This window comes from Balaenoptera acutorostrata, chromosome 15 (genome assembly GCF_949987535.1).
Source record: "Balaenoptera acutorostrata chromosome 15, mBalAcu1.1, whole genome shotgun sequence".
Classification (NCBI taxonomy): domain Eukaryota; kingdom Metazoa; phylum Chordata; class Mammalia; order Artiodactyla; family Balaenopteridae; genus Balaenoptera; species Balaenoptera acutorostrata.
The window spans coordinates 63,684,604-63,695,702 of NC_080078.1; the positions used below are offsets into that span (position 1 = coordinate 63,684,604).

Here is an 11,099-nt window from a genome sequence, read left to right on the forward strand (position 1 = left end):
CACTTAGGTTGCTTCCATGTCCTGGCTATTGTAAATAGAGCTGCAGTGAACATTGTGCTACATGACTCTTTAAATTATGGTTTTCTCAGCATATATGCCCAGTAGTGGGATTGCTGGGTCATATGGTAGTTCTGTTTTTAGTCTTTTAAGGAACCTCCATACTGTTCTCCATAGTGGCTGTATCAATATACATTCCCAGCAACAGTGCAAGATTCCCTTTTCTCCACACCCTCTCCAGCATTTATTGTTTGTAGATATTCTGATGATGGCCATTCTGACTGGTGTGAGGTGATACCTCATTGTAGTTTAGATTTGCATTTCTCTAATGATTAATGACGTTGAGCATTCTTTCATTTGTTTGTTGGCAATCTGTATATCTTCTTTGGAGAAATGCCTATTTAGGTCTTTTGCCCATTTTTGGATTGGGTTGTTTGTTTTTTTGATATTGAGCTGCATGAGTTGCTTGTATGTTTTGGAGATTAATCCTTTGTCAGTTGCTTCATTTGCAAATATTTTCTCCCATTCTGAGGGTTGTCTCCAAGAGTATATACTCTTGGAGCAGAATTCTTGGGTCGTATGGTAACTCTGTGTTTAACCTTTGGCAGAACTACCTGATGGTTTTCCAAAGTGACTGAATCACTTTATTTTCCCATCAGCAGAGTATATGAGGGTTCAGATTTCTCCAAATATTGAGTACTTTTATTCTTTAGCTTCTTAGAATGGGGAACTGCGTAGATAACCCTGTGCATTTCATATTTCAGATGCTGCTAACAGGCATGTGGAGACTTGCATTAAGTATTTAGTCTTCAGGTTGAACATATGCTAGAGATCCTCCAGCGGAAATGCCTGTTACTGTGGGTGAAAGGCCTGATAGTTATTGAACAGTTTGGGATGTCAGGAAAATGAGATATTTCTAAGCCTGGCATAATGTACAAGCTTTACAAAATACTTGCTGAATGAATAAAATAATGAATGATAAATTTACCTTGAGGTAGCCCATTCTTGATTATTCTTAATTATTTTAACTTGTAGATAGATTGGCCCCTTGTAGCTTTTTCCTCGTCTTTGTCTGCTTTGGCCATTCATACTGAGAGAAGTCTTTAAGTCCTGGTCAGTGTGCTGCTTTTCTCTCCTAACCCTTCTAAACACCTTTTAAAAGGGAAGCAGGATGGGGTTTTGAAGTCATTAGTGGTCAAAGCAGGCTCTACCCCCTCATCTTCCCAATCCAAGGAGCCTGAGGTTCTGAGTTAGGAGGCACCTTACTTTCCAGATGGGGAATTGTGACCCCACAACAGCTGGGACTGTGAGCTCCTGGCCTGAAGTTTTCCTTTGCTCCATAAAGCTGCCCTGTCTGTGGATGTGGTTGGAGCTGGGTTAAGGTAGATCATCTGTATGTACCAGGATGACTTTGCCTCTTTCAGATGATAGTCCTGTCCACCCCAGCGGAAAAAAGGCCACGCCAAAGGACTTATTCCCAGCACGAAAGATCGTGGCTAAAATTGGTACTTGAGTGCGCTGCCAGGATGAAAAACCACTTTGGGCAAACATGGGGTGCAGTCTTGCATGCTGGGCTCTCTCTGGTGGGTCTCCTCACTGCATAACTGTGGAGGGCAGTTGGTCACAGCCTCCTCTTGTTGTCTGGTGGGTTCTTTTTTGTCTTGAAATTTCTCCTCTTAAAAAAAAAAAAAACAACTCTGCTCCTCTCAGCTCCACAGAGGCCCATTGCAACACACAGAACTACTGCAACCCCTAAGGCTGGCCCGGGCGTGGTGCGGAAGAATCCTGGTGTGGGGAACGGGGATGACGAAGCAGCCGAATTGATGCAGCAGGTAGGCACCTCATGTGTCCAAGACAGGAGCTGCCTTGGGGGAAAGGGTGCTTGCTGCCCTGACCAGGGAGGCTTGTCCATGTTCTTGTGGGAAGACATGCCTTGTCTGCGTACCAAAGCAGTCCTCGTGACACGTGTGAGCGCTTTGGAGCTGGTGGGGACTGCGAGCCTGGAGGTGACGATGGAAGAGAGGGGTGCCAGGCATTTCTGAGCGCTGTTAGATCTATTTCTATTAGTAACCGATGTCTGTTTGGAAACCTGCCCACACGATGGAACCCTGTTGAAAGTGTTTGGAACGCTGTCAGGGTTCTGTGGGATTTGGAGAATGTCTCCTGAATTTTGGCTCTGACAAAAGATAGAGTTCCCTTCTAAATGGTAATTTAAAAAAAGATTCCACAGTCTCTCTGCTGAAATCCTGGGCCACTAGAGTATCAAGTTGAGAGTGGAACTGGTATACAAAGCCTATTGCTTTTCTGTTCTTAATAGGTCGATGATTTGAAACATCTTCAGGATTAAATATCCTGAAGGTACTTGGGAGAGGTCTCTGTAGATCAGAACAAATTTTAGACTTTCAGAGATTTTCTCACTAATTCTAATAGTTGTTTTATTTGTTTGTTTGCTTTTGGATGATTCTCTTGATTCATTCCAGATTTAAAATCAAGGATGCTCTGTGATTCCTGTGACTTTGGGATTGAACCCTTTTACTTTCCTTTTAAAAGCCAAGTCCTAAAGCCTGGAGGAAATGGCCTCACTTTAATCCAGAACCTCTTGTGACCCAGATCATACTTCTAGGAAATCAGAACACAAAAGCCTGCTCAAAGATCACATTTGGTTTTTTTCATTCTTTGATTTGTGTGTGCCCCATGGTCATAGGTGCCTTGGGAGTGTGGAAGTGACTGGGTTACCATCCCCATTGTTGTGGGCAGCTTCAAGCACCCTGTGGGCACTGTCACTGTGAGTGCATAAGTCCTGGAGAATAAGGAGCCTTCCCTGTAACTGTTGGTGTCCAGGCACAGGTGTACACAGGAAGCAGTCTCAGTGAGAAATAGGGTAAAGAGGTGTCAATGCCGAGGCCCGGCAGCCAGCACTGGGTTGGCCTTGTGCTCTACAGGAGAAGATGCAGTGGGTTCCATGGGACTGCTGTTCAGCTGTGTCTGGTGTGAGGGAGCTCTGGCTTTGGGTTGTGTAGATTTGGGGTGCATCCTGGCTCTGCCACTTACCTTCTACTTGGGGCAAGTCAGTTAGCCTCTCCAGATTCACTGCCTCGTATGCAGTGGGTCTAATACTTTGGTCACGGTAGTTGAGCGGATTTCATGAGCTGATGTTTTGCCAAGTACCTGGAAGGGTGTTTGGGATAAATGGGGTAAATGGCAGTGGATGAAAGACAGTTGTGATTGTTATGGTTCTTGTCTGTGGGCTTGATAGAGTGAAATAGGTTCTGAAGTATGTTTTAAAAGTTCACAGGAGTTAGATTTTTTTTTGGTGAAATACACAACTGTTAATAGCAAAAACAAAACTACCATTTTTAGCGTGTGAGCGCCAGTGCTCTACTAAACATTTTCTTTCATTTTTGCAGCAGCCGTGTGAGGTGTTACAGAGGACAGTGCGGATCGGAGAGGTTAAATAGCCTGAGTTGGGGTTTGGACCCAGCTCACAGCCAGCTGGTCCAGCCCTGCCTCAGAACTGATTTGTTTGGCCTGAACAGGGTTTTGATTTTTATTATTATTTTTTTTAATATGAAGGATTTTAGGTTCTTTGCAGGTTGCCAAAGTCCTGAGCACACCCTGTTACTGACTCCCATGGCTCATTTACATGATGTCTCTAACCCTGAAAGTATTTGAAGTGGTGACCCTTGATAAAGGTGTGGAGGTCTGGGGGACACGACTGATGGCAAAGTAGAGCCACATGGGCTTGGTGGGCTAAGAGGAGAACAGTGTATTCTACACAAATTACCTTGTGGTGTCCATAGCCTTTGGAAGATCTGCAATGATTTCACACTGTTAAGTCATCCTGGAGAAATGTTCTTTTAGTTGATTTTAGTCCAGAGCAGTGCTGTTCAGTAGAAATAGAATGTAAACCAGAAATGTGAGGCACATATAGAAGAACTTAAAGTTTGCTGGTAGCCACATTGAAAAGAGTAACAAGAAACAGGTTAGATTAATTCAAATAACACATTACACAATATATCTAAAATATTAGCATTCTGACATGTGATCATTACAGATAATTATCAGTGAGATGTTTTACATTTGAACATTGTACTAGGTCTTTGTAATCCAGTGTGTGTTTGATCTTTACAGCCTGTCTCAATTGCACTGGCCACATTTCAAGGGCTCAAAACACCACATGTGGCTCATAGCTACCGTATTGGCCAGTGCAGGCCCAAAGCGTTCTCCTTGGGCTTCTTAAGTTACAGCTATTACTTAACTATAAGAGAGTGTTCTAAGAGTGACGCTGATTACTAATCACAGATTTTTAATAACCTTATAAATAACCAGTTAGAGGAGTGCCAAGTGAAAGCTGATGACTTACTGTATGCGTGTTGTTTCTTGTGGATTCATAGTTATTGAGTGATGTCAAGGAGGGCTGCTGCTTTGGCCTTGTGGGTGGGACCTATCCGGCTCGGTTCTGGTGCCCTTGTTGATTTGTAGGCCAGAGAAGGGTTCAGTGGGTTTGTGAGGGAGGCACTAGTGTAACGTGTGTGTACAGATGGACTCCAAGCTACCGTGCCTCGTGAAGCTGTTTTAACTTCCCTTTCCTTCTCATGTGACTAGAAGGCCTCTTCCCTGGCTCGTGGACCTTGGGCTGAAGATCCAAGGCAGCTTCCACTACTGGGGATAGTCTACTCTTGCCCTTTTGTCCCCTTCTTGTACTCACTCCACTTTGGGAGTAACTGATAGTTTAAGGAAAGGCAACAAATAGCAGTTAAAGCAGGGGTGGGGAGGGTGGGGGCAGATGGATGATTTCGTTTTGCTGGTGACTAGGTGGTGTTAGTACTTTATTGAAACTTTCAATTATTTTTATTTTTACTTATTTAAAAAAAATTTTTTTTTTTTGGTTTGTGTTTGTTTTAAATTTTATTTATTTATTTATTTATTTTGTTGTGTTGGGTCTTCGTTTCTGTGCGAGGGCTTCCTCTAGTTGCAGCAAGCGGGGGCCACTCTTTTTTTTTTTTTTTTTTTTTAAATTGACTTTTTTTTTTTTTTTAATTTTATTTTTATTTTTATTTATTTATGGCTGTGTTGGGTCTTCGTTTCTGTGTGAGGGCTTTCTCTAGTTGTGGCAAGCGGGGGCCACTCTTAATCGCGGTGCATGGGCCTCTCACTATCGCGGCCTCTCTTATTGCGGAGCACAGGCTCCAGACGCGCAGGCTCAGTAATTGTGGCTCACGGGCCTAGTTGCTCCGCAGCATGTGGGATCTTCCCAAACCAGAGCTTGAACCCGTGTCCCCTGCATTGGCAGGCAGATTGTCAACCACTGCGCCACCAGGGAAGCCCCCAATTTTTTTTTGATTATTTTTTTGGCCGTGCAGAATGTGGGATCTTAGATCCCTCACCAGGGATCGAACCCGTGCCCCCTGCATTGGAAGCGCGGAGTCTTAACCACTGGACTGCCAGGGAAATCCTTTCAGTTATTTTAAAAGTGATTTCTGTGGTTGCTAAAGGAGTAGTGAGAGGGTGTCTAGAACCTTGATTCTAGTTTGGTCTTTTCAGGCCTTTGATGTTGAACATTGAAATTAAGTCTTTGATGGAATGGTCCTGGTGGTTCCAGTCACCTGCTCCTGGATCATCTCTGGATGCTTCTCAACTGCAGGTTCCGAAGGGACAGGATTTGATCCCTTCGGTTGGGTCTGGCTTCTTCGTCAGGGAAGCTGGATAAGCTGTTTGCTTGTTTTTGCAGCTAGAAGTTCAGAAGGTGGACTAGATTTCTCTGGTGCTTCTGGCTCTCAGAATTCCCTGCTACCCAAATTGTTCTCAGCAGCTGCACCTTTGATTCCCTGGCTTGGCCTTCCATGGGGCCCTAGCCTGTAAGGCCTGTGAGGATTTTACGCTACACCCTATGCCATGTAATTTGCATTCAGTGAGAGTTAAATTGAATTCACGTCATAGATTTGAGTATACTAGAGTGAAGACATACTGTGCTTAAAATACACAAAGGGCTGTGAGAGTTGTTATGACTTCTATTACTTGTGGCTGGATAGAGTCCTGGCGCAAGCACTGAGATTTATTTCTTCATTGCCCCTTTGTGGAAATTAGAGTCCCTCAGTGGGGCTCCTGGAGGATCCTGCAGCACAAGTGGTGTGAGCTGACAGGATGCTCAGGGGAGCTAGCGGTGGAATGTGGTGGGGTCTGCTCCCTGCCTCTGCTATCTTCTCTCCCTTTTGAAACTCTTGGGAGAGAGAGTGATGCAGGGACCCTCTCATCAGAGAATGCTTTTCTTTTGAGTCATGGATCGCCCCCTAGCCCCAACATATTGGGGGGGAGAAAGAACCATTGAGTTTCCATGCCCAGGCCTGCCTCAGTGCTAGCTGTCTTTGGCTAGTATTAGTCATCTTTAGATAGTTTTCCCCTCCTGGCTCATCATTTCTACCCTGCTCACTTGGACCAGACCCTCTCTTACCATTGACTTCAACTTGCAGAAAGACCTGAACTTGATTGACCAGGTGCCCTGGTAAAGACTCAGTATATGATGGGCAGCCACTCTGCTGGGCCAGGTTGTGGATTCTGCTTCTGTATTTGTCTCAGGCTCCCATGGGTTTTTCTCTTTGATCTTGTCGTAGTCCCTGAGAAGTTCCTGCATGTTCCATGATATAGCCTGTCCTTTCCTGGGAATTGTTATAGTCAGGGTGCCATGAAGAAGCCCATGTTATTTATCTGGGGCTGAAGAAAATTGACATTAAACTAAAGTGGGGTTTTGTCCTTGTTAGAGAGTTTAATGAAAGCCCACATCTCCTTTTGGGTTAGAAGTTTATCTGATGTGCTGTTGGTGCATGAATGCCAGGTGTCTCATCCTTTCTAATGTTTTGTGCAGGTCAACGTATTGAAACTTACCGTCGAAGACTTGGAGAAAGAGAGAGATTTCTACTTTGGAAAGCTAAGGAACATTGAATTGATTTGCCAGGAGAACGAGGGGGAAAACAACCCTGTATTGCAGAGGATTGTGGACATTCTCTATGCCACAGATGTACGTGTTGACATGAGGATATTTTCTTGCTGTTTTGCCACCTAAGAGAAAATAGAAAAATTTTATCTGGTTGGTTTTGGCAAACTCAGTACTGATGCTTGTTGTGTTTCAGCATAACATTCATCAAAAGACTTCATCTTTGACCCTTAAAGTCAGCCAGAGAGGGCACCTCTGCCCAGCTTCAGCCTCTGCCTTGAGGTGTGTCAGCCTTAGAGGCAGGCATAGGACACTCAGGTGGCTGGCTGCCCTGCTTCTGTAGTTTGTGGCCACTGATAGGTCATGAGTGCCACAAGGTGCTCTTAACCCCGCTATCCCCACTCCACCCCTTTCAGCTTGGACCCCTCAGCCTGAGGTGCTGCCGTCTTTTTAATAGGGCCCAAGGCATGCCCTGGAGAACCAGGCACATGGCCCCTGTTTGATGTCTGCTGCCCACAGCTGTCAGAGCGTACCTTTTTTCTCCCAACCTGGAGTGTATCTGGTTCCTATTTCCCCAGAGTGCCTTGTGGTCAAGTTTCTTGAGATCCATGTGTATTACACAGCCGAATCTGCTGATATGAATCATGCTGTGTTAGCTGAACAAGGAAAACTGATTTTCCCTAGATTTAGGATTTGACATCTTGCTGTGTCCACTGTTTAATGGCTGCAATTATTTATAATTCTTCTGCACGCCTAGCAAGGTCTTTAGGATCAAACTACAGTATATATCTACGTGTTTCGTAGTATGTGGCGGTATACAAATATAAGGCAGCATTAATGCTGTTACTAACAGTGTGCTCTAAACATATCAAGTGAATTTGGGGGGATTAAGACAGATGACTGAAAAGTTGATAATTTGTTCAATAAATCCTTATTTCGGGCTTGCTCTGTGCCAGATAATACAAACAAAGGGGTTGAAGATATAGGTGTCCTTGATCTAGTCTGAGTATTATTTTAGTGGAGTCATAGCTTAAGTAAATTTAGCCATAGATATTTAGTTAAAAAAAAGATGGGGGTTGAAGGGGAAGTCTAAGTTCTTATGGTAGTGTGGCCATTAGCACATGCCATATGCCCTGGAGTGAGTGTGAGGTGGGAGCCGTGGGTGTGATGTTTTCCCATGCTTCTGATGTTGGCTCAGCCTTGCGGCTATTATGTGTGTTGTGGGTGTTTTGGGTAAACAGAACACCCACAACACCTGCAGTAGCATGTGTGCATGGTTCCTAAGTGCAGGCAAAAGAATGAATGAAGGAAAAGCTGGCTGTATGGACAGTTTATTGAGAGGAGATGGTGTGGCACCATTGCGGTGACTTCAGGGATTTTTGAGGGTAAATTTTCTTAAACAACTTTATTGACATAATGAACTGTACATATTTAAGTACAACTTGATGTGTGAGATCATCACCATAATCAAGACAGTGTACACATCCATCACCCCTGAAAGATTGATAGTAAATTTGTGCTCAGTTTTTGCCTTTTGTGGGATGTGATTCCACTGCCTAACTAATAAAATAGTGGTCACTTGGCCTTGTGCCATTAAATGCCAAGTGTGTGGTAAAGACAGGAAGAACCGTTGACTTAGAGAGGCTTTAAATATGAGGAAAGTGAACCCACAGTAGAAACTGATCTTTCATTCAGCGTTGAGTAATAACTTTCCCCTCTCATTTTCCCATTTCAGGAAGGCTTCGTGATACCTGATGAAGGGGGCCCGCAGGAGGAACAAGAAGAGTATTAACAGCCTGGACCAGCTGAGCATCATCCGAATTCTTCACTCCAAATCATGTGCTTAACTGTAAAATATTCCCTTTTATTATTCTTAGAGGACTCACTGGTTTCTTTTCATAAGCAAAAAGTACCTCTTCTTAAAGTGCACTTTGCAGAAGTTTCACTCCTTTTCCAATAAGTTTGAGTTAGGAGCTTTTACCTTGTAGCAGAGCAGTATTAACATCTAGTTGGTTCACCCAGGGAACAAAGAGGCTGACCATGGGGCTCACTGTGTGGATGCTGGTAGCACTGATGGCTGGAGAAGGGGGAGACCTCTCAGTAGAGAAGTGTAAAGACTGATTTGAATTTTAAGCTAATGTGAAATCTTGACAGAGAACGTTTTAATAAATCAATGCCTTAAGAGTATTTAAAAGATGCTTCCACATTTCAAAATGTAAAATGTAACATGACAGGAGCTTCTGTGTGTTTGACATTGTGTCTGGGAAGGAAGGGCCAGAACCTGGAACCTTTGGGACCTGCTGTTCCCAGCCCTCACGGGGCTGCCTGATCCTCATAGGCCCCGACCTTGGCCCAAAAGGAAAGTTTGAAAAGTTGCTTTGTAAAGCCATTTAGTGTCCTTGACCAGTTGCATCCCTGATAAGAAGCAAGAGGCATTGTTGCCTGGATGAATAGAGGGTGTGTTTCAGCCCTGAGACGTGTTGAGTTGAAGAGCTTGATTTTCACAGAACATTTCTCTGGTGATTTTTCCAGTTATCCCTGATATTTCTGTGTACTGTGTTTTGTTGTTGTTGTTTTTTTTTTTTTTGAAATGAGGTGTGTCCAGTTTTTAAATCTAACAACTACTTTTGGGGACTTGCCCGCATCTCTGGGATTTGAATGGGGGTTGTGTCCCATTTTACTGTCTTTTAAGTTTACATTTAACATGTTTCTCTTCTCTGCTCCCCTTGCCCACTGGGGACTCCTCTTTGGCTCCTTAAAGTTTGCTGCTTAGAGTGGAAGTTCAGCAGGCAGGTGATCATGCTGCAAGTTCTTTCTGGACCTCTGGCAAAGGGAGTGATCAGTGAAGGAAGGCCACTGCTACCTTGGGATCTGCAAGGCTGGGTGTTTTCGGTACCTGCTGTCCACAGCCCTCCACTGTTATCGGAATACTTTGCCAGTGCACTAATCTCTTTGGAGATAAAAATGTTAGCGTGTTACGAAATGTTAATTTTCTTTTGCAGAAAATACAGTACCATGTCTGAATTAATTATTAATATTTAAAATATTTCATTCCTTAACTCCCTCATTTGCTTTGCCCACAGCCTATTCAGTTCCTTTGTTCGGCAGAATTCTGCAAAATGTGTGTTACCCACTACTGAGATTGTTCTGCCCCTGATGTATTTGTATTGATTTGTTTCTGGTGGTAGCTTGTCCTAAAATGTGTGTAGCAAGCAGGTATTTTATGATAAAATTGTTGTGTAGTGCATGCTCTGTGTGGAATTCAGAGGAAAACCCAGATTCAGTAATTAACAATGCCAAAAAATGCAAGTAACTAGCCATTGTTCAAATAACAGTGGTGCTATTTCTCTTTTGTGGCCTTTTAGACTTTTGTTGCCCTAAAATTCCATTTTATTGGGAACCCATTTTCCACCTGGTCTGTCTTGACAGGGTTTTTTGCTACTTTAAACAGTTTCTAAATAAAATTCTGTATTTCAAGAGTGTCATGTCTTCTGAAATTTGTCTTGCCCTGGGTATATTATTTTAGGTTCAAATGATAAGGTACCCACGCTTCTTTCTTAAATCAGGACTGATCTTTTGAAATCCTTCACTGTTTTTTTTTTTTTTTTCAAATGTGCTTATTTGTAAGGCTGTTTCTTTTTTCTCCATTCTTCACAGTACATTTCTCAGCCTCCTGCTGTTTCACACTCTCATGTTACTGTGAGAGGTCTTTCAGAAGTCCAGGGCTTGGCCTAGCTACCGTGAAACCTTTTCAGGCTGTTTCCTCCAGAGATATACAGGACAGAGCTTGGTGGATACCATGGGGCAATTCTTTTTTTTCCTGAAAGTATGTTTCAAAGGCAGTGAACACAGTCAATCTGTAACCTGAAATCATCACCGTTTTTTTTCCCTTTTAAAATTCTGTGCTGTAAGAAACGAGTTCAAAAGGCGACGTGCTGCCATTTTCAGTATAAAAGAAAGTTAAATGGTCAGAAGGTAGTTTGCTATATGATCTTTAGGGTACCCACCACAATTATGGATGCTCTGTAAACCCAACTTGATGATGATTTTGACTAGGGTTACACCCATGTTACTTCCTGTAGAAGTTAAGGGTATGAAACCTTCCTTAAAATGTTAGGCACCTTCAAGAAGGAATTGGATACCACATGTGTTTGTAATTTACAAGAGGCTA

The 11,099-nt window shown here is 43.3% G+C and overlaps 1 protein-coding gene across 3 annotated transcripts in view; it reads left to right on the plus strand.

Annotated features, from left to right (window-relative positions):
* Positions 1-10,408, plus strand: part of MAPRE1 (microtubule associated protein RP/EB family member 1) — a 30,608-nt gene extending 20,200 nt beyond the window's left edge. For all 3 annotated transcript variants that reach the window (XM_057528650.1, XM_057528652.1, XM_057528651.1), the window contains exons 5-7: positions 1,708-1,829; positions 6,860-7,012; positions 8,664-10,408. In XM_057528650.1, coding sequence (XP_057384633.1) covers positions 1,708-1,829; positions 6,860-7,012; positions 8,664-8,720 — 332 coding nt within the window. In that variant the 3' untranslated portion in view covers positions 8,721-10,408. The remainder of the gene's footprint in view (positions 1-1,707; positions 1,830-6,859; positions 7,013-8,663) is intronic.
* Positions 10,409-11,099: the final 691 nt, after the last annotated feature.